The 24,106-nt window shown below is 44.7% G+C and overlaps 1 protein-coding gene across 1 annotated transcript in view; it reads left to right on the top strand.

Annotated features, from left to right (window-relative positions):
* The window catches only part of FAT2 (FAT atypical cadherin 2), an 82,677-nt gene that overhangs the window by 47,114 nt on the left and 11,457 nt on the right, over positions 1–24,106 (top strand). The window contains exons 10-19 of the mRNA XM_006863897.1: positions 1,791–1,987; positions 6,623–6,776; positions 8,707–8,940; positions 10,447–10,830; positions 12,848–13,062; positions 14,081–14,218; positions 15,050–15,193; positions 16,356–16,553; positions 20,356–21,166; positions 23,909–24,054. Coding sequence (XP_006863959.1) covers positions 1,791–1,987; positions 6,623–6,776; positions 8,707–8,940; positions 10,447–10,830; positions 12,848–13,062; positions 14,081–14,218; positions 15,050–15,193; positions 16,356–16,553; positions 20,356–21,166; positions 23,909–24,054 — 2,621 coding nt within the window. The remainder of the gene's footprint in view (positions 1–1,790; positions 1,988–6,622; positions 6,777–8,706; positions 8,941–10,446; positions 10,831–12,847; positions 13,063–14,080; positions 14,219–15,049; positions 15,194–16,355; positions 16,554–20,355; positions 21,167–23,908; positions 24,055–24,106) is intronic.

Genomic DNA, 24,106 nt, shown 5'->3' with positions numbered 1-24,106 from the left:
ATAAGCTTGATCCTTGATGTGAAGACTCCTTCCCTCTCCCTTGGTATTTTGAGCTACTACATCCGTAAGTATAGGTCAAGAGCTCATCAAATTGTAGCAGTTTATACTTGCTTCCTTTATCAAATTTCTTTATGTCTCTCTAGTCAAGCTCTAGTCATCATGCCATCAAAGCTAGGTCAAATGGGTACTATCTGCAGGTTTTGGTGTTCTTGTGCATCTCCCCTCATTTTATATTGAGGGGCTGCTTCACTCTCAGCTCTAGCCCTCCATGGCTAGGTCAATGTCAAGGGGCTCAGGAGTTCCCAAGTCTCCCCAAATTTCAGACCAATCAGCCCTTTCTCCTCTTTCTCATCTCAAGGTGGACGGGAGTCTATGGAACATGGTTGAACTCAGATCATAGCTTCATTGCTGCCTTTCTCCCACTTCCACTCACATGTAGACCAATGTGGTCACCAGCTAGCTTCCATGCCTGCTTGTGTGTTCTCTTGGAGTTTCAGTCTTGGAGGGGGGGCGTGGTTTGTTCTGAAGGGATTTGATTGGTTGCCTTAATGTCTCCCTGGCAAACAGCTTGCTTGTTCTTGTAATAGCCAAACAGATTGCCATTTTTGTTTTTTCCTGCTGGTCTTTTTTTCAGAATGTCTACCCCTCCACGTTTGCATTTATTAAACCAACCGAACCCACTGCCATTCAGTTGATTCTTACTCATAGGAATCTATATAAGGTCTCTGAGGCTGTAGCTCTTTATTGGGACAGAAAATCTTATCTTTCTCCTGCAGAGTTGGATGGGCTTGAACTGCCACTGGTTGGCAATCCAGTGTTTATTCTCCAGCATCACCAGAGCTCCTTAACTGTTTCACAGCCCTTGATATCATAGAGTTTTTGTATAGACCTGGAAAGTGCTTGCTTCTCTTTAACTTTCCCCACTGCCTTCCAGGCCACAAAATGTTGGAAGCCTGTCCTCAGCCTTGTCATTAGGAGCTGTGTCCTCTCACTGATGATTCTACTTTAACAGCAGCCTTTTGAATATAGAAACAGTGACACAACACCAAAGAACCAACTCAGTGTAGAATTTTGGATCCCTAGAAGGCCATTAAGAAGCCCTTGTAGTACAGTAGTTAAGTGTTCAATCACTAACCTAAAGGTTCAAACCCACCAGTTGCCCTTAGGAGAAACATGGCCTGGGTGGCACTATTGGTTAAGCACTTGGTTATTAACCAAAAGGTCTGTAGTGTGAACCTACCCAGGGCTCCTTTGAAGAAAGGCCTAGCAATCTATTTCTGAAAACTTGGCAAAACTGACTCAATGGCAACTAGTTTTGGGGTCGAAGGTCATTATTGGTAGTCTAGTAGTAGAATTCTCACCCTGTATGTGGGAGACCTGAGTTTGATTTCTGGCCAATTCACTTACTGCATAGCATCCATGCATCTCTTAGTGATGGATTGTGTGTTACTAAGATGCTGAGGAGGTGTCAGCAATGCTTCTAGACTGTCAGATTACAGAGAAAGACATGGTGTTCCATTTCTGAAGGTTAGTCAATGAAAGTCCTATGAATCACAATGGTTCCATCTATAATTGATCATAAGAAGGGTGTAGGACCAGCAGCATTTAGTCCCATTATGTATGGGATCACCATGAGTTGGGGGCAGGTAATAATAGCTACAGAAGGTAATTAAGGAAGAAATATTTGCCTTTCCCAGCAATCCTAAAACAGGTGTCAGGTGGACAGCCACCTCTGACACCTGGTTTGTTCCTGTTCCTTGGTTTCAGAAAGCTCTGTGCTCTTTTTTTAGAGGGAGACCCCCTGGGCCAGTTTGGCATCAGCCAAGTTGAGGATGAGTGGAGGATTTTCTCAAGGAAGACCCTGGACCGCGAACTCGTGGCCAAGTACTTGCTCAGCGTTACAGCCTCCGACGGCAAGTTTCAGGCTTCAGTCCCTGTGGAGATCTTTGTCCTGGACATCAATGATAACAGCCCCCAGTGCTCACAGGTGAGAGCCTGGGAGAGTGGAGTGAAGTGGAGTTGGGTGGGAATGGAGGCAAGGAAACTGGAGAATGAGAAAGACCTAGGGGACCACTTCTGAGGCTGGCCTTAGACTCATGCTATGGAGCAAGGGTCATTCTAGGCAGTTCTTTGATCCCGATAGGGATGTCATACAGCTCTTCAGGACCATTAGCCCACACCTCACCTCCTATACTTCCTGAAAGTCACCAGCTGTTTGAAAAAAAATATCCAGAGGTAAAGTAACTTCTGCAACCTCCAAGCACACGCTGCCATGCTCAGTGGGCAACCCTGTCTTCACTGCTCAGCTTGTTGGCATGGCTCACTATTATTAGATGCATTGAGAGAGACATGTCCCCAGAGACGCCCCTCTACCCACCCTCATATATACCTATACCCACTTCTGCATGGGAAATACAGACCAATGCAGATGCTCTCGTTTGTGTTATGGTCATGCACACAATCGTGCAGACAGATAGTAACCCTTTGGTACAGGATACTTCCCTGAAGACCTCATGCAATTTAATGCTAACTCCCATGGGAATATCTGTTGAGTGGTGTATGTATGTGTATGTGTAGGAATTATTTCTTAGAGGACATCAACTAACAATCATTGCATAACTTTTCTCTCAAACTTTTTTTTTTTTTTAAATAAAACCATCAGACTTTGAAAACTATTTGATAAAGGTTTTCATGATTTCACAGCAATCATTTCTGAGCTACCCTTGTACAATATTATTCATTTTGTAACTGACTTAATTTCATTCAGCCTGTCTTTAAGGTTCATGCATGTAGTAGTATTTATCAGGACTTTTTTATCTTTCAAGCTGAGGACTAGTACATATAGACCATATTTTCTTTATGCATGTATCTGATGGTAAGCACTTGATTTTCCCCACCTTCCAGCTATTGTGAGGAGTGCTGCCTAGGTATATATATGCCTGTTTGTGACATTTCTAGTAGACCTTGAAGGAATATGCCTAGAAGAGGAATTGCTGGATCATATGGCAGCTCCAAGGAGCTCTGGTAGTGTAGTGGTTATGAGCTGGGCTGCTAACCTCAAGGTGAGCAGTTTGAAACTACCAGCTGTTCCGCGGGAGAAAGATGAGGATTTCTGCTCCCGTAATGATTTACAGCCCCAGAAACCCTATACAGCAGGATCACTATGAGTTGGAACCGACTCTACAGCACACCACCACCACCACCAGGGCAGCCCCAGCTTGAGTTTTGTGAGGAGTGGCCAACTTGTTTTCAACAACTTTCAGTAACATTCTCACCAGCAATAGATGCAGATTCCAGTTTCTCCACACCTCCTTCAATTCTTATTTTCCCCTTTTGGTTGTTTATCTTAGCTATCCCTGGTGTTCTTGTTACATGCCATCAAGTTGGTTCCGACTCACAGCAATCCTGTATACGGTTTCTGAAGAGCAGCTGGTGGATCTGAACTGCTGACCTGCAGTTAGCAGTCAAGTGCTTATCCCAGGGCTCATATGATTGGAATTATATTCCTAAAACTGTTGTGGAACTCGAGCACAGTGCCTTGTTGTTTAATAATTTATCACTGAAGAAAATTAGGTCCCATAACTGTTTTCTTCTAAGAACTTTATGATTTAAGATTTAATATTTAGGTACTTGATCTATTTTGAATTAGGTTTTGTATAAGGTGTGAGGTATGATTCTTTACGTTTTCTGATTGTGGAAATCCAATTCTACCAGCACCCTTCATTAAAGACACTATTCTTTCCTCATTAAATGGTTTTGAAGGTTAGAAGATTTTTTGAATTTTATATTAGAGGATCATGTCACTTGCGAATAGATAGTTTTATGTCTTCCTTTCTAATTTGGATATCTTTATTTTTCTTGCTTTATTCTGGCTAGGCTTTCCAGTATAATACTGAATAGCAGTGGTGAGAGTAGGCATCCTTGTTCTCATTTTCAAGTAGAAAGTTCTTTATCTGTTTCTACTGAGTGTGATGTTGGCTGTTGATTTTTCATAAATACACTTAATCATGTTGAGAAAATGATAACATCTTTTCATGAATACAGTAATCTAACTTTTATAAGGTCCCAGTCTACTTTGTCTTCTGCTATTGATGCATTTTTTGTTACATTTTATATTTTATCAATAAAAATCATTAGGTTCTTGTTTTAGATTAAACATGTAGGGTCTTGATTTATTTTGAATTAGTTTTTGTATATAGTGTGAGGATAGATCTTGCTTCTGTTTCATGCATTTGGAAATACAATTTTGCTGGTACTATTTGTTAGAGAAGCTGTCCATTCACCCTTGATTGTTTTTCTTGTTGAAAATCAATTGATCATAAATGTATGGATTTATTTCTGGGTTCTCAATTGTTTTTCACTGGTCATTAAAACAGTACTAGGCTGTTTGGATTACTGTGGCTACACACTATGTTTTGATATTGGCAAATATAAGGACTCTTTCTTTGTTGCTGTTCTTCAGAATTGTTTAAGCTATTCAGGGCCTCTTGACTTTCCATATAAAGTTGAGAATTAGCTTTTCCATTTCCACAAAGACCAAGTGGTCCATGCTTTCCATCATCATCTCTCCAAATAGCTTTCTCTGGAGTATGTCCAGCAGTGTCCCCACTCTTCCTTGGTGAAGTCTATAGCTACCTCTTGGAAGGACACTGATTCCCGTGGCTGCATTGCCAACAGCTCAGCTGCCAATGGTTTTCCTCTGGGTTTTCACTCACAAACAGTCCAAACACTAAGCAAGCAAAGCCACTCTCCAGGACCTTTGCTCTGAGCTTGCCATTTCCTCAAATATTTTTTTAATGCAGCAAAAATTGTTTAATTTGGGAGCTTTACAGATGAAGTTAAAGAAATAATATTTTAATTTAACGTAACAATTTGCATATTTCAAATTTGCATAAATCTTAGGCATTCAGTAAATACATGTAAATGCAGTTGTATATACACATATACACATACACAAAAGATCATCTTCAACCCCACATACATGCACAAATACCCATCCATACAGTCACACATAAGCATATATCTATATATCCACAATTTCTATCTAAATGCATACTCACCCACACATTTAAATATACATTCACAATATACATACCCTTTCACATAAACATACTTCCTCATATCTGCACTCATATAAGTGTATACGAGGGGGCTTCAAAAAGTTCATGGGGAAATTCCATTATCTTTAATTCCATTTTTCCATGAATGTTTTGAAGCCCCCTCATATATGGTGCTGTTATTAGGTGCTGCGGAGTTTACTCTCACTCATAGCCACACTGTATAAGGTTTCTGAAGCTATAAATCTTTACAGGAGCAGAAAGGCTTATTTTTCTCTTATAGAGTGGCTGGTGGGCTTCAACTACCCACCGTGTGGTTTACAGTCCAGTGTTTATCATACAGAGTCACCATGCTCCCCCTCATACATCATATTCTCATACATACACACACATATGGATGAGTGTGTGCACAGAGATGCATATGTTTCATCCATCATCTTTTCTTGCTTTGTGTTCTACACTCCAGTCACACTGGGCATAGTAGATAGAGAGAACGTGGGTTATCAGGATGCATGAAAAATTCATTGCAGGATCCAACCTTTTGGGTAGTCTCAAAGGAGCAGCCCTTGGGGAAAGAATGGAGGCCATGTCTTCTTTCTCTCTGCCCCCTAGACCATCCTTACCAGAAGCCCTGTGCTGGGAGAGGCTGGGGCCAGACCCACCCTGTCTTTACAGGGATAGCCAACTGCATCAGTAGAGCCAGGGAAAAAGCACCCACCTGGGCATGAAGAAGGAGCCCTGGTGGCACGGTAGGTTAGGAATTGGGCTGCTAAACGCAAGGACAGTGGTTCAAGCCTACCACTCCCACAGTTGTCTGATGAGGCTGTCTGCTCCAATAAAGATTTACAGTCTTGAAGCCCTAAGAAGCAGTTCTACTCTGTCCTATAGGGCCGCTATGAGTTTAAACTGGGAATCTACTCAAAGATGATGGGTTTTGGCTGGTTGAGGCATGAAACGTCCTCCCAGGCCAGATGCAAGGGTCAGTGCTCACTCACTCCCTCTAGTGGTGGAGACTGGGATGCTTGGAAGCTGAGCCCAGTGTCCACAGCTAAGAAAAAGTGGGTTTTCTGGGCCTCCCTAGAGGGTCGCTTTGAGTCAGAATCAACTCAATGACAGTAGTTTGGTCTTGGGGTCCCTCTGCCTCTCCCCTGTGCTACACTTCCAGCCATCTCATAATGGTACCTGCAGCGGAGGGAAATTGAAGCACTGAGGTCCATACCTGACTCCACACCTGGTGTAAGCAGGGAGGTGAGCACATAGGTTGGCCTCCCCACTGAGGCAGGGAAATGGCCTTGACTTCGGGACTGTCCATCCCATCCACCTAGTTCTTGGAAAGTAGAAATACTCTCTATGTCTGTCTTTTCTGACTCTGTAGTTTTCTCGTCAGCCTTCCACTTGGTCTCCATTTCGCCTTGTGAACTTCATCTTATTCTCCTTCTCTGTTTTCCCCCCAATTCCTACCTCCCTTTGTGTCCACCTCTGCCCTGTTAAGCCCTCCCTGTTTTGGACTCTCCTCTCAGTCCTCTGCTCTGTCTGAACCTGAATGTATCTCTCACCATCTCCAGCTGCTCTATGCCGGCAAAGTCAGGGAAGATGTATCTCCAGGACACTTCATTCTGAAAGTTTCTGCAACAGACTTGGACAGCGACACCAACGCTCAGATCATGTATTCTCTCCATGGTCCTGGGACTGAGGCGTTCAAGCTGGACCCCCATACAGGTGGGTTTCCTGAGCTGCAGGATCAAGCCAAAAGCATATTTGCTGATTGTCAAGTGTCCAGCACCGTGGTAAGCGACTTAGAGCAGAAAAAGCAGGGGTTCACTCACCCATCCATCCACTCAGTGAGGACCCACTCAGTGTTGAGATTGCATTAGGTGCTGGAGACATCAGCAATATGCAATAAGACAAGATTGGGCTCTTTATAATGTAGTGAGAAAAGCAGACATTGAACGATGGTTAAAAATGTGCTGAATTAAGAAGAAATGCAGGGTGTGAGGGGATGCTTGACAGGGAAAATTGACTTAGGCTTGGGAGTGGGGAGGTGAAACTTTTCTGAGGAAATGCTATTTTAGGTGTGATTTGAGAACATATAGGAGTTATCTGGGGGTAAGGGAAAAGCAAGGAAGGCCATTTAACCAGAAAGGAGAATTTATACAAGGACCTTGTGTCAGAAACAGCATGGGAGCACTGAGGAGACAGGTACACAGTGGGTGAAGGGAGAGGGCAAAATATGAGGCCCTTGGATGGACATGATAAGTGCCCTGGAGGGTTTAGGAAGGGGAATGCCATGGTCAAGGACGGGATCCCTGCTTTTGAGATGATTATGCTGTCAACTGGAGAAAAACCTCATAGGAATTTTGTGAGGCTTGTGAGAGGTAAAGCAGGTGGAGGCCCAACTCAGGCCTGCCACAGGGTAAGTTCTCATTACAGAATGACTGCCACTGTGATCCTCATTAGTTAGGAGACAAAGTCCCCAGGAGGCAGAGGCCTGCAGGGAGGCTATGAATATCTCAGAGAGGTTGGACTGTGAGAAAGGGAAGACAGAGTGGAGTCTGCTTCCCATAGAAGAGCAACCCCAGAAAAGGTGGGTTGGGTCCCTCTCTTGCTGCTATCTGGGACGACATGAGGTTGTAGAGCACAGAAGGTCATAGAGAGCCAGCTGCCAACACTTGTCTTGGATCCAGTAGCTCAAAGGATCCTTGTAGATTCTTGAGTAGGGAGGTAGCAGGTAAGAGTGGTGTCCCAGGAGGCTGTCTGTGTAGCTAACAGGCCACATTGTCCTTCCGGACATCGGCATGAGCATGCTGAATGACCCCAGGCAGATTACCTGTTTGTTCAGCTGCAGGATGGACTGGCAGGGTCTTAACATACAACACAAACTGGGTGTTGTTTTTTTTAATATGGAAATAACAGATACTCATTGTACAAAACTGCAAACAATGCAAGTTTGAATGAATGTTTTAAAATTATGCAGATACTGGTAAGTCCCTATAATACCTACTCCCTCACCACCAAAGGTAAGTACTGTTGGTATGCATTCTATCAGACTAGTTTTCCATGCATCTCCCCCAATTTTTTTTTCCACCAAAGTGGAATGCTGGTTTATGACTTGCTTTTTTTTCACTTAGCTACAATATCTTGGTGATAGTAACAGAACAGTACATAAAATTCGATCATAAATCCTTTTTGGTTGCGCAGTATTTTGCTATGTGACTAAACCATAATATATTTAACCAGTCCCTTCTGGGGGATCATGTAATTTGATCTTAATATATTGCTATTATAAAAAAATACTGCAGAGAATGTCCTTATTCATCTATTTATATTCTTAGGTTAATTATTCTCTGAGATACATTCCTATAAGTGAAATTGTACGCCAAAGCGTAAAACATTTTATGTGTAGTTAGAAATTGCCTAATTACCCTTTAACATTTTCTGCCTATTTGTAGTTTGTTGGTGAGGATTTAAAGTAGTGATTGTGGTGGTAGAACGTGTTGGGAGAATTAGGGATACAGGAGGGAGTGGGAAAATGCACAAGACTGACCATTTTCCTCTATAACAAAACCTTGTATGTCTGGGTAGATGTTTAGAGGCACATGCTGAGGTATGTCCCCAAAGAAAGCTCAACTGATCTCGTTTCTCCGGCTAGGGGAGCTAACCACCCTCACAGCTTTAGACCGTGAAAGGAAGGATGTGTACAACCTTGTTGCCAAGGCTACAGATGGAGGTGGCCGGTCATGCCAGGCAGAAGTGATTCTCCACGTGGAAGATGTGAATGACAATGCCCCACGGTTCTTCCCCAGCCACTGTTCCGTGGCTGTCTTTGACAATACCACAGTTAAGACACCCGTGGCTGTGGTATTTGCCCGAGATCCTGACCAAGGTAAGTCTGAACAGGGAAGGGAGGCCACTTCTGTTTCTGGGGTCACCTTGGGTGGGCGTTTTGCTCTTCTGGGTTTCTCTGGGAATAAAGGCTATACCCCCTTTTTGAGTGTATGGACACATAAAAGTAGGACTCATGTCTACAGATTAAAGATGTAAGTATCGTGGAGTAAAAGATTTTAGCAATGTTGTTAGGCAGGTACAAAACACTTCATCCTCACTGTTTCTCCCCCCAGTCACCAAGACCTGGAGGTGTTTCAATCCTGCCAATTAATTTCAAGGGCATTTTGCATAGAGAAGTTTTAAACAGAAACACACCAGTCACGATGATTTCAACTCAATTTTCCATAAGAAATAACTTTTTACACCAACTCTATTGTTCTTAAGTGCTGTCGAGTTGGTTCTGACTTACAGCAACCCTGTGTAGGGTTTCTGAGGAGCAGCTAGTGGGTTTGAACTGTGAACCTTGCAGTTAGCAGTCCAATATCCGACAGTGCCATACCAGCTCTCCACAAAATTTTGAGACTATTAAAATTCCTTGATGAATTTTCTACATAGTGCACTTGAATCATTTCTAATATTTTCCATTTTATGTTAAGGGTGTTATTTTCATTGGGTTGTTTCTTTAAAACTGTGCAAGGCAAATTGGAGTTATTTATGAACATTTCTACCTTGTTATATTAATCATAGCTTCTGCCATCCTGAAATGGTGTGTGTATGTGTAGATTATGTATGTGTGTACATATGACTTTGTGTGTATATACTTCTTTGCAGCATTAACCCAGGTAACAATTAAAATGCAGAATTGATCCATCACAACCAAAGAATTCACCACAGGCAATTTTGATCTTGCCTTCTGTTCATGCCATAAGCTGACATTGAACGCTAACCTTTACATAATATTTCAGATAATTTGATAGATTTACAAACTAAGCCCTCAAGAATTTTTCTAAGAGGATTTGGACATCCTAATCAAGAACCCCTCCCACCCCCCAAAAAAACTGCCATCAAATCGATTCTGACACACAGTGACCTCACGTGTGTAAGAATAAAACACACCATAGTATTTTCAATGGCTGATCTTCCCCCCGCCCCAGAAATTAATGGTCAGGACTTTCCTCCAAGGCACCTCTGGGTAGACGTAAACCTCCAAACTCTGGTTGGCAGCTGGGCACATTTACCTTTTGCACTATGGACCCCAAGCAAAATCAAACCCACAGCCTTCAGAAAACAAACAAAGCCCACTTCCTTGGAGTAGATTCCATCTCATGTTGTTGTGAAATGCCATCAAGTCGGTTCTGATTCATGGATTTGAATTGCCTATCTTGCAATCAGCACTACAGTGCTTATCCTACAATATCACAGTTGAAGCAAATAGCTTGATCCATCCAAGCATATCAGCCTTTATGGCGACCCTTCCCCAAGTCCCCCTGTGATTGGAGGGTTTGCTACAGACAGGAACAGAGGAGGGGCTCCAGTATGAATCATGCCTCTGTCTCCCCTACAGGCACCAATGCCCAGGTGGTTTACTCTCTGACGGGGTCTGCTGATGGTCACTTTTCCATCGAAGCCACCACGGGCGTGATCAGGCTGGAGAAGCCACTGCGAGACAGACCGCAGGCCATGCTGGAGCTCACGGTCCGTGCCTCTGACCTGGGCACGCCGACGCCGCTCTCCACACTGGGCACCGTCACAGTCTCAGTGGTGGGCTTGGATGACTACCTGCCTGTGTTCCTGAGCACCGAGCACAGCGTGCTGGTGCCTGAGGATGCCAGGCCTGGCTTCGAGGTGCTATATCTGGCCACCCTCACTCGGCCAGGCGCAGAGAAGACGAGCTATGGCATCGTCAGTGGGAACCAGCAGGGCAGCTTCCACCTGGATGCTAGTACAGGTGAGCCAGCAAATGAGTCTACGCATGCGTGCACACGTATGTACACAGAGGCCCCGAGAAAACGATGGGATGTTGAAAAGGGCGTTGGAGTATCTGCCCACAACCCCCTTTCCTCTCCACTCTGCATCTGTCCACATACCTTCTTTCACCCTGGACCCAGCTAATTTGGTAGCCTCCCTGGTGTGGCGCTGTGGGTTAACGCACCAGACTGAAAAGCCGTTTGAACTGCAAGGTCAGCGGTTCAAGCTCACCAGCTATTCCTTAGAAAACCTATACAGGGTCACTATGAGTCGGAATCGACTCGACAGCATTTAACAACAACAACAACTTGTTCACCCATGTTCCCATCCAGGACTCTGTGCCCAGGGCCCTTGGGGATCCACCTCTTCCCACAGTTTGAGGATCTATGGCCTTAGCTCAGGCCCACTCCAGAAGGTGAGGCGAATTTCCGTCCTTGGCTGCAGGAACACAAAGCACTTGCTGGAAGCTGGCTGCCTGCTTCCCTCCAAGAGCTGCTCTGCAAACCCCTGAGTACTCATGAACGTTCCTACCTTCTCATGGAGAGAGAGGGAAGTGGGAAACCATCTCGCCGGAGAACAGTCTAGGTCAGCCTCACAGGTTCTCATGGAAGGGCCTTTCAGGTGGCACAGTGCAACCCTGCCACAGTACTCCTACTTCCTAAAACAGTGACCTATTGTTGAGCTGTGTTTATTATGGATATTTAAAACGTATGAACATTATAATGAATCCTATGTTCCCATCACCGGCTTCAGTAATTATCAACATACGGCCAATCTGGTTTTATCTTTATCCTTTATTCCCACACCTACTCATTGTTATTTTAAAGCAAATCCCAGACATCATGCCGTTTCATCCGCAAATACTTCAGTGGGTATCTCTAAATGATTTTCAGTTGCCACGGAGTTGACTCTGGTATGTGTCAGAGTAGAACTGTGCTCCATGGGGTTTTCCATGGTTGGCTTTCACAAGTTGATTGCCAGGCCTTTTTTGTGCGAGGCACCTCTGAGAGAGCTCCAAAGGCCAACCTTTTGGTGAGCAACTGGGCACATTAACTGTTTGTACCATTGAACCAAAACCAAACTCACAATCGTTGACTCAATTCTACTCACAGGGACCCTAGAGGAGAGAGTAGAACTCCTCCCTAGGGTTTCTGAGATTGTAAATCTTTATGGGAGCAGACAGTCTCATCTTTCTCCCAGGGAATGGCTGATGAATGGGTTTGAACCACCAACCCTGAGGTCAGCAGCCCAATACTTAACCTGCTGTACTATCATGGCTTCTGGTTTGCAGCATTGTTGTTGTTGTTTTTAAGTGCCATCGAGTCAGTCCTGACCCATAGCAACCTTGTATAGAGTTTCTGAGGAGCAACTGACCTTGCAGTTCAAACTGACTTTGCAGTCCAGCACATTAATCCACAGTGCCACATCAGGACTCCTAATGTTTACAGCATTAGGGCTTTTCAAATGGTGACTTTTCTAATCCTATCATTCCTCATTCATTTACTAGTTGGAATTACTGGTTGGAGTTTTCTACCATAAATTATTTGGCAGGATAGGTCCTTGTCCTTTTCTATTCCCGTTTTCAGAATAATGAGTATATTTCCTAACATTGGCTAGTATGAAGCCTTTTTTATAATGTAACTTTTGTCATTGACTGGCTGGTGAGCTTGGGCAAGTCACTTGTTAAAATCACTAATTGACTCAGCTATACAATGGGACTAACAATAATTGTTTCTGGTCCTCAGGATTATTACAGATTTATGTGAGATACAGTTGATATTACAGATTAAGTGGCCTATTTCTGAAGTAAATGAGGGGGAAATATTGCTGTTGGGAATGAGTCTAATAAAGAGGAAAGGAGATGGAGGGGACGAGGTGAGGAGATCTGGCTTCCCAAAGTTGAGCTGCCTCTCCTGGATATTGCTCAAGATCCCTGAGTCTTCTCTTTCTTTGTGATTCCACTGGCCTTATTGTTCCATCATCTTTGGTTTCTACAGGGATCCTGTATGTCAATAGGAGCTTGGACTTTGAGACAAGCCCCAAGTACTTCCTGTCCATTGAGTGTATCCGAAAGGACTCTTCCTCCCTCAATGACATGACCACAATCGTGGTCAACATCACTGATGTCAACGAACACCAGCCCAGGTTCCCCCGGGATCTGTACAGTGTGAGGGTCTTGGAGAATGCCTTCGTGGGTGACATCATCCTTACAGTAAGGAGCCCAGCTTTGTTTGTTGTGAGACATGGACTCAAGAATGAATTTTTTTCTCCCGCCTCCATTCCTGGTCAGCTATGAGCATAGATTTATTTATTAAATTAATACACTATGAACTTTACTTTGACTCTTAGCCACTCAGCCAAACTGCTTCTTATGACAGAAGATCTCAGGACCATGTTTGATCAAGATTGGATACTGATAGAGTGGGACATGGGATAGACAAGCTTTGATAGGAAAGGAAAGAGAAGAGATAGCTTCCAGAGGCACCAAATCCTGGGAGAGACTTGGTCAATGAGTGACATGGAGTGTCAGTGGGTGCAGGGAAGGGGACTGGGGAAACACTAAATAATACCTCTTTGCATTAAACCTGCCACTGCTCCCTACTGGTGGAGTTAAACCAATCTCCATATGCCCATATTCAGGCCCTATGTGACCCTCATCAGCCAGCCTCACAGTCTCATCTCCCTCCACTCTGCATTCTCCCATGCAACCTGAGTTTCAATCACACACGAAGCTTCACCTTTCCCCCAGACATCGTCTGCACTTTCACATCTCTGGGCTCATACTGTTTTCTCTGCCTGGAAAGCCTGCTCTTCTCCCAGGAGCCCTGTTTGTCCTTTGGAGCATTTTGAATCCTTTTCCAATCTTCCCAGGTGGAACTGATCACTGTGTTCTTTATGTTCAAATGCTTTGTCCCAATTGGAGTTACCCACAATATCAGACATATTCTTCCCGGGGGCATATTCAGTAGGCACATTCCTACCACCTAACACAAGACCTAGCACCCTATCAGTATGGCTGCATGAATGAATAGATAAGTGAATGAATTGTGGCTTGATGGGATCCATACTAGGATGTGAATAAGGAGACATTCTTGGTAGGGATAACTATGATCCAAGGACTGCTAACTTAATACACTGGACGTATCTGCCCCCTCTGTACTCCCAGGGCCAGGATTCCTTTCTAGCTCCTCATATCTCTCCACTCACAGCCCATCTACCCCAAATTGCAGGTGTCAGCAACTGATGAAGATGGACCCCTCAATAGTGCCATCACCTATAGTCTGGTAGGAGGGAATCAGCTTGGGCACTTCACTGTCCACCCCAAAAAGGGACAGCTACAGGTGGCCAAGGCCTTGGACTGGGAGCAGGTGAGTCATCGAGGAGAAGCCCCACCTGATCTCACCAGAGCAGAAAGATGCCCCAATGTTGTATTATTGCATTATGACATAATGTTGTTGTTAAGTGCCGTCTAGTTGATTCCAATCATAATGATTCTGTATAGGGTTTCTGAGGAGCAGCAGGTGAGTTTGAACTGTCAGTCTTGTGATTCAAACTGACCTTGCAGTCCAGCGCTTATCCTCAGTGCCATACCAGGAATCTATGACAATAATTGTTAAGTGTCATTGAATCGGTTCCAACTCATAGTGACCCTGTAGAGGGTTTCTGAGGAGCAGCGGGTGAGTTTGAAACTCCAACCTTGTGGTCCAGTACTTATCCTAAAAAGTCTCCACCTAACTATAATGCCACACCAGGACTCCATGACAATTGTTAATGTTGCTGAGTGCTGTCAAGTTGGTTCCGACTCAGCTTTACCCTGTAGAGGAGCAGCTGGTGAGTTTGCTGCCGACCTTGCAGTTCACAGCCCAGTGCTGATAGTTACCATTTACTGAGTACTTGCTCTGTGCCAGGCATGTTGCTGAGTGCTTTCTATGCATTAGCCCATTTGATCCTCACACTAATCCCAGGAAACAGATACTATCCTTAGGGAGGTTTAGTCACTTATCCAACCAAAGTCACATAGCTAGTAAATGGTTGAGTTGGAAATCAAAGTTATTTCTGTCTGATTGAACCCTAAAATACTAATGATGGGCACTGCCAGTGGGCATAGAGTAGTGTCTTCATCTTAGTTTTCAAAAAACAGTAGACACAAGGGGTAGAACTGAGGGGCCCATTACTAACTCCATTGGGCATCTTGGTAGATTTCTAGCTACTCGCTAAGGCTCCGAGCCACAGACAGCGGACAGCCCCCACTCCATGGAGACACAGACATCGATATCCAAGTGGTTGATGTCAACGATAATTCGCCTAGATTCTTCCAGCTTAACTACAGCACCAGCATCCAGGTAAGGTCAAGCGTCCAGAGATACCTGGAGGCAAGCTTTCCTTCTTTTCTTTTTTTTAGTAGAGGGTGCTAACTAGTGGTATCAATCTAGCAAACAAGTCCACCTTGCCCACTGATATCCACCCCCAACAATTCACCCTGCTGAGGGAAATTGTGAATTATGGAATTTTTTAAAATCAGGCATTGTGCTAAACACTTCCATACCCATAAACTTATGTGTGGCTCATAACAACCATCTGAAGTAGATAGTACCCATTGTATAGATTTATAAAGTGGAGGCATCAAAAAGTGCCATGGCTAGAATGTGATAAAACTTGGAATTTAAACCCAGGAGACTTTCCAGATCCCAAGCTATTTCCACTGTACCAGTGGGATGCAAGAGGAATTTAGAGAGAGTCTTGGGATTCTATGAGGAGCCATCGGGATCCATAAGGGGTGAGGGAGATAAAGAAGTCAATTGGAAAGCAGAGAGTGCTGGAGTCTACTCTGTTTCCACTTTAACCTCTTTTATATATTATGCAACTTAGTAAGGATGCTTTGGCTGCAAATAACAGAACATCTGACTAAAAGTGTATTCAGTAAGAAAGATTTATTCTTTCACATAGCAAAAGGGCTGATGATGGGCAGTTCCAATCCAGAATTGGTTACTTCAGCAGGGAATTTATGCCAGGGTTCTGGGCCACCTTCCTTGGACTTCACTTGTCTTCTGCCTCATGGCTTTCAAGGTCATGGTCTGTCAGAAGCAGATTATTAGACCTTTCTTTCGTGGCACCTCTGGGTGAGCTAACTGATTGGATCACCCAGGGACTCCTTATATGGATCTCAGACATTAACTAGTCTCTAAATGTGAGTCATCAGCTGTGTGATCTTGGACAAGTCACTGCTCTGTGTAATAAAGGAAGGGTTTCTAAGGACCCTTCAAGCACCAGGGCTTTGTTTCTAAGATCCAGCACTGCCCTGGGGGAGCTTCTGGCAGAGACTGACACAAGTCACCACCTAACTCAAAGACGAGGCCAAATAGATGAGTGTGAACTTGAGGTCCAGTCACAGCTGGGAGCAGTGGAGTGCTGAGTGTCTGTCCCAGCCCAGAGGATCCAGGAAGATGCCAGCAGAGGAGGCTGGACTCATTTTGCTCTTTGGTTTCCTGTCATTCTCTGTCTCAGGAGAACTCCCCTGTCGGCAGCAAAGTCCTGCAGCTGATCCTGAGTGACCCAGACTCCCCAGAGAATGGCCCCCCCTACTCATTCCAGATCAACAAGGGGAACATCGGCTCTGCCTTCCATGTGACCCCAGATGGGTGGTTAGTAACCACTGTGGGCCTGAGCAGGAGGGTACAGGAATGGTATGAGCTGCAGATCGAGGTGAGAGCTTTGCTGGCTGGTGGGGTGGCTGTGGGGTCAGTAAATGTGCTGATAAAAGCTCTGCCAGGGCATCTATGTTTAGGGAAAGGCTACAGAGTACTTGTCATGGGTTGTCATGCGTCCTTGTATTAAATTCCCCAGAGGCTCCTTGGAAACCCTATACAGGGTCACTGTGAGTCAGAACCGACCCAATGGCACTTACAACAACAAGCCCTCTTTAAGACTGATCTAGCTACCCTCTCCCCCACTTCACTTTACAGATGAGAAAACTGAGGCACAGGCAGGTTAAGTGACAGGTCTAAAGTAATACTGCTAGTAAGTGGCAGAGGTTGGTTTCTTCAAATCCAAATGCTGCCTGATCCTAGAGTCCCGGTGTTTAATCCCCACACTGCACTCAGGCAGAACGCCCACACCGTGCTCTGTTTTCTCGAGTTTGGCCAGAACAACTCTCTTAACTTCTTGTGCTAATCAGACCTTCCTCTCAGAATTCTGCAGGGAGAGCATGTTTATGCAGGTGTTGTGGGGTGATGGTGGTGGTCAAGTGAGAAGTTCCCAAGAAACAGTGGCTGTCTCTTATTTCATTCCCCCAAAGCCCTACTATTCTGTAAACGCCTCTGGGCTTCAGTTGTTCCACAGATATTCATTGAATACCTAACCCTATTCCAGATCCTATGTTAGTTTCTAGGACGGTAGTAAAGGACAAGAAGGGGCTAGTCCTCATTCTCCTGGGCTTTTCATTCTAATTGTAGTGCTAACCAACAAGCCGATGAAGAAAGACACATCTTTATAAATTATGATAAGGAAATAAAATGATGAGAAACTCATGTAAGTATTCAGAAGAGAGCTGCCTCTATGAAAAGGAAACATTTACATTAAGTCCAGTCATGTGAAAAGTGGACAGGAGGTGCTCCAGGTAGAAAGGGCAAGATGAGCCAAGTTCTGAGCTGGAAACAGCTGGGAGTGACCTAGAATGAGGCTCGGTGGTCAGAGTGCAATGAGTCGGGGTCAGAATGGCACGCTGAGGAGATGAGCTGTGGGGAAAGGGTCACAGAGGTCTTGTGGCCAGGGTGATCATCTTGTTTAAGAGCAAACTTTGACACTCTTGAGGCACAACAAATAATTAATTGATCTACTACAGGTAAAAATCGAATCTATGCTGGGTAAATTTAATTTTAAGACCCATTGCCCTTGAGTTGATTTCAACTCATAGTGACCTCATGTGGTATAGAGTAGAACTGCTCCATAGGATTTCTTCGTCTGTAATCTTATACGGAGCTCTGGTAGCATAGTGGTTAGGAATCGGACTGAGAACTTCAAGGTCAGCAGTTCGAAACTACCAGCTGTTCCACGGGAGAAAGATGAGGCTTTCTGTTCCCGTAAAGATTTACAGCCTCGGAAACCCTGTACAGGGTTGCTATGGGTCAGAATCGACTCCACGGCACATAACCAACCACCACCACCAATGTTGATGGAAGCAGATCACCAGGCATTTTTTTCTGTGGCATTGCTGGGTGGGTTTGAATTGCCAACCTTTTTCTTTCTGCACAAACCATTTGCATACCCAGGGACCTACTTATGTTGTTGTTATGTGCTGTTGAGTCAGTACCGACTCAGAGGAACCCTGTATAGATTTTCCAAGGAGCAGCAGGTAGGTTTGAACTGGGCCTTGGTCATACATTTGCTTTTCTTCTAAATATAATGAGAAATTGTTGCAGCTTCTCAAGTAGGGAAGTGATCACTCTTGTGTCTCCGGAGGCTCGTTTCTGACATTTTATAGCGAATTTAAAGTGACAAGGATAGACAGAGGCCAATAAGAAGTCATCCCAGCTGGAGACGGTGGGGCTGAGACTTTGGAAGTGATGGACTATATATGGACTTATTTTGGATGTCCATATATAGGAATTAGTGATGGACTGGGTAAGGGCAAAGAAAAGAATCCGGACCTCTGAATTCCCAGCTCTAGTGAAGAGTAGTTAGCAATGCCATTTATGAGACTAGGAAGACTATAGAGGTGTGAGTGAGGACAGGCTAATGGAGTCAAATAAGGACTCTGGTCTGCAAACCTTTGCTTCGAGTTTCCCAAGACATCTGAATCCACTGGGTAATTGGGTACAGGAGTCTACAGCTCAGATGGCAGGTGTGGTTACTTTGTGTCTTATCATAATTTGCAAAGATACAAAGATGATGTGTTAATCCATTGAATCACTCAATCAGTCTTTCAATAAGTATTTATTGATCCCCTGCTAAAGTCTGGTTCCTATGCTAGCTGCTAGGAATACAGCAGGGGACGAGAAACCCAGGTTTTGAAAACCTTCTAAATGGGCTCTCCAAGGATATGATGCATTTGCCTCTTGAAGAGATGAGCAAGAGTGGCTCCCCAGCACAGGGCCAGGCCCAGATGGGAGTTCAGTAAAAACTTATTTTGTATTTCTACTCCCATTCGTTGTGGGGCACTATTGTTAAATGTTGTCAAGTTGACTAACTCATAGCAACCTTGTATAAGGTGGCACTATAGGCCAACGAAGGAGTCCTGATGTGGTGCTACAAGCATTGGACTGTTAACTGCAAGGTTGGTGGTTCAAACCCACGAGCAGTTCCTTGGAAACCCTATACAGGATCTCTATGAGTTGGAACCAACTCAACAATACTTAACAACAACAATAACACAGACCAACAAGAAAACAAATTTTAAAACCATGCAGTATAGACACAGTCTCTGGGTGGTGCAAGTAATTTATCAGTTAAGTCCCTGACTGATAACCAAACATTTGAAGTTATGAGTCTTCCTAGAGGTACGGGCCCGGCGATCTGCTTCTGAAAAATCAGCCATTGACTTCCCCATGGGACGTAGTTCCACTGTAAAACACATGGGGTCACCATGAGTCAAAACTGTCTTGATGACATCTGCTTTTTTTTTCTTTTCTTTTAATGGACATAGATACAAGTTAAAATTCTTCTCTGCTTTTACCTGTTATTTGACCTTGGGCCAGTTACCTTATTATTTGTGCCTCAGTTATAGCTTGGTAAAACAGAGCCTTTTACAGTACCTATCTCCTGTGGTTCTGTGGGTTAATGCACCAGACTGCAAAGCCGTTTGAACTGCAAGATCGGTGGTTCAAGCTCACCAGCTGCTCCTCGGAAACCCCATACAGGGTTGCTATAGATCAGAATCAACTTGATGGCACTTAACAACAACAACAACAAATCTCATAAGAAAAATTAAATATAGTATATTTAAAGCTTTTAAAATTGATTGGCATACAATTTGTACTTAGTTGTCATTGTTGTTGTTAAGTGCTGTTAAGTCAATTCCAACTCATAGTGTCCCTGTATAGGATTTCTGAGGAGTGACTGGTGAGCTTGAACTGCCAACCTTGTGGTTCAAACCACTTTTGCAGTCCAGCACATTAACCCACAGTGCCACACCAGAACTCCTAGTTGTCATTAGCTGTGTGTTATAACCTAAATCCAAACCCACTGCCATGGAGTCAATTCTGACTCTAAATCTTTATAAGAGCAGAAAGCCTCATCGTTCTCCTGTAGAGTGGCTGGTGGGTTCGAACTGCTGACCTTGTAGTATTATAATCAGTTAATATCTTGTTTGTGTTATGCACAATTCCCCATAGTGGGTGTACTTCTACAATGTACTTGCTCACTCCACCATTTGAACATTTGAACACAACGTTATTATGGGTACAATATATGGGTTTCTTGGACAATTGACAACAACAATGAGGCTCAGCCTCAATAGGACCAGAGTTCTGAGCCCTTTGGGTAATGGTGGTGTTGGATTTGTTCACAGGTGTCAGACAGTGGTGTCCCTCCCCTCTCCTCTTTGACGTCTGTCAGCGTCCACATCACAGAACAGAGTCATTATCCACCTTCTGCCCTCCCCCTGGAGATCTTCATCACCATTGGGGAGGAGGAGTTCCAGGGTGGCATGGTGGGTAAAATCCATGCCACAGACCGAGACCCCCAGGACACGCTGACTTACAGCCTAGCAGGAGAAGAAACCCTGAGCAGGCGCTTCTCAGTGGGTGCTTCTGATGGTAAGATTATCGCCACCCAGGGATTGCCTCGTGGCCGCTACTCATTCAACGTCACCGTCAGTGATGGAACATTCACCACCACTATTGGGGTCCATGTCCACGTGTGGCATGTGGGCAGGGAGGCTTTGCAGCAGGCCATGTGGCTGGGCTTCCACCAGCTCACTCCGGAGGAACTGGTGAGTGACCACTGGAGGAACCTGCAGAGATTTCTCAGCAACAAGCTGGACATCAAACGAGCCAACATCCACTTGGCCAGCCTTCAACCTGCAGAGGCCTTGGCTGGTGTGGATGTGCTCCTGGTCTTTGAGGGACATTCTGGAACTTTCTACAAGCTCCAGGAGCTGGCATCCATTGTCACTCGCTCAGCCAAGGAGATGGAGCACTCTGTGGGCATTCAGATGAGGTCAGGCATGCCTGTGGTGCCCTGCCAGGGGCCAAGCTGCCAGGGTCAAATCTGCCAAGAGACAGTGCACCTGGACCCCAAGGTTGGACCCACATACAGCACAGCCAGGCTCAGCATCCTGACCCCTCGGCACTACCTGAAGAAGAACTGTTCCTGCAATGGTGAGTAATGGGTCCTCCCCAGGGACAACCAGCACTGTTGGACTCAACCAAACTCTAGGGGTGGAGACTCCAAGGAGTGTCTGTGGTGAGATAGTTAAAGGGAAGCTTTAACAAGGCCTAAGGCCACAGATAGCGGCCTATAACATCTAGTCATGAAATAACAATCTATTTCTGACTTCATTTTGGAATTTTGAAAATAAGACTACAAGAGGGAGTTTTGAATGTGGCAAAGACTATAGACTCTGGCATCAGACTGCCTGGGTTCAAATCGAAGCTTGATACTTACTAGCCATGTGACCTTCAATTCTCTGTGTGTTTGAACTGGTGTGGGGATTAAATGAGTATTATGTATCAAGTGCTTGACACAGCAAGTGCTCAATACGACTACTACTGTGGCACCAATGGTTAAATACTCAGCTACTAACCAAAGGACTGGAGTCTCAAGTCCACTTAGAAGTGCTGCAAAACAGTTCTGGTGATCTGCTTCCAAAAGAAACTGTGACATTTTGGAAGCAGGCCACCAGAGCATAGTTCTAATCCTCACACGTCAGGTCATTGGGAGTTGGAATTGACTCAACGGCAACTGGTTTGGTGTTGTTATTGGAACTACTGCTACTATTATTAATATGTTGTTGTTGTTATGTGATGTGGAGTCAGTTCCGACCCATAGCGACCCTGTATAGGGTTTCTGAGGAGCAGCTGGTGAGCTTGAACCGCAGATCTTGCAGTTCAAATGGCTTTGCAGTCTTGCGCATTAACCCACAGCACCACACCAGGCCTGATGGTTATACACTTAAGATTTAGATGTGAACGGCTCAAATTCAAACCCTAATTCACTTATTTACTACATATGTAAATTTGGGTGGGTTAATAAGATTCTTGAACTTAAGTTTCTTAGCTGTAAGATAGGGAAACTATTAGCATCTGCTGCCTCAAGTTGTTTGGGAGAGAATTACATAGTGGCTACAAAAGCCTTTAACCCATGGCTAGGAAGCCCTGGTGGTACAATGGTTAAGTAAGTAAGTGTCCAGCTGCTCACTGAAAAGGTTGGTGGGTTCAAACCCACCCAATGGCTCCATGGGAGAAAGACCTAGTGATCTATTCTCATGAATATTACAGCCTAGTACGTTCTAAGGAGCAGTTCTGCTCTGTCACATGGGTTGCTATGAGTTGAAATGGACTTGTCCACATCCCTTTTCCACCCCCTACCCCCAATCATTGGTGACTTTCATTTGCACAGTAGCAGTTGTTGCTGTAAGGACCAGGCTCCATGTAGGTCTGCATCGATGACATCTACACTAACCCTCCCCACAGCCCAACGAAGTAGGACTCATCAGCTCATCAAGAGTTGAAACTGATTATCCCCAGTCATCTAGTATTGCTGTAATGAAATACCACAAGTGGGTGGTTTAACATGTAGACACACTTAGTTTCTCACACTTAGGAGGCTAGGTGTCCAAATCCAGGGTGCTCTTCTAGGGAAAGACTTTCTCTCTCTGCCAGCCCAGGAGGAAGGTCCTTGTCTCTTTTGAGTTTGTGTTCCTGGGATATCTTCTTGTGGCTTGGCATCTCACTTCACCCATCTCTGTTTGCTTGCTGAAAGATTGACCTAAGACACACACGACACTAATACTGTCTCATTAACAGAGCAAAGAAAATGCATTTCCAAATGGGATTATAACCACAAGTAAACCAAAACCCCAAACCCACTGCCATCAAATTGATTCCAACTTAGTGACTCAGTATAGGGTTTCCAAAGCTGTAAATCTTCTGAAGCCTCATCTTTCTCTCTTGGAATGACTGGTGGGTTTGGACTTCTGACCTTGTGGTTAGCCATCCAGTACTTATCCTACAATGGCACCAAGGCTTCTTTGTGTTGCTAAGTGCCATAGACTTGGTTCCAATTTAGCGATGCTGTATAGGGTTTCTGAGGAGCGGCTGGTGGATTTGAACTGCGAAACTTACAGTTCAAACCGACATTGCAGTCAAGTTAAGCCTGGCTTCCCCCAAAGCTCTTCAGAAGCTCAGTTTCAGACAAGACTCACCCCAGTGTCCCAGGCATTAAGTCTGATGCATTGACCAGCTCAAGAGCAAAAGAAGACATGGCCTTCAGCTCATCATCACCCTTGGCTGGGCTGGCCCTTTAAGGGGCCCATCCAGTTCAATCCAGTTGCTGCCTCAAATCACTCACATGTACAAAATCTTCTCTAACACTACCTTTTTCTTCCCCCAAATGATGTCAGAAGTAACTTAGAAACTATGCAGGATAAGAAGTTGGATAACAAGATGGATCAGCCAGGTGGCATCACTGATGGACTCAAGTGTGGCAACAGTAGTGAGGTTGGCCCAGGATCGGACATTGTTTCGTTCTGCTGTACATGGGGTCGCTATGAGTCGGTTCCGACTCGATGGCACCTGACAACAACAACAACAACAACAACAACAACAACTCCAAGCTTGGATTAGCTTTACTACATTTCTGACTTAATTCTTGCTCTCTTAATGGACTGAGCTCCACTTCCTGATGGAGTGGAATGACCCAATGCAAGGGTCCTTGTGGCCAAAGGAAGGCATGCAAGGTGGTGGCCCCAGTCTACCTGTGTGACCCTGAGCCAGTAACCCCCTAACCTAGTTTCTTCATCTATAAAATGTCATCAGTATTCTCCTTGCCATCCAAGGACTGAATGTGTGCTCTGTGAGGACCAGTTTACCTGAAGGTGATACCTCTTGTTGCTTTTGCAGGTACTGCTGTGCAGTTCAGTGGTCAGAGCTACGTGCGTTACCGTCTCCCAGAAACTCAGAACTGGAACATCCATTTCCGTCTGAAAACACTCCAGCCACAGGCCATTGTGTTGTTCACCAATGGGACAGTGTCTGTCACCCTGAGGGTAAGGTTCTGCTGGCCTGAGAGATTTCATGTGGCCTGCCAGGCTGGGAGTT

Source organism: Chrysochloris asiatica, unplaced genomic scaffold (assembly GCF_000296735.1).
Source record: "Chrysochloris asiatica unplaced genomic scaffold, ChrAsi1.0 scaffold00057, whole genome shotgun sequence".
NCBI lineage: Eukaryota > Metazoa > Chordata > Mammalia > Afrosoricida > Chrysochloridae > Chrysochloris > Chrysochloris asiatica.
Note: the sequence above shows the minus strand (reverse complement) of the source record. Positions and strands in the feature narration are given on the sequence as shown.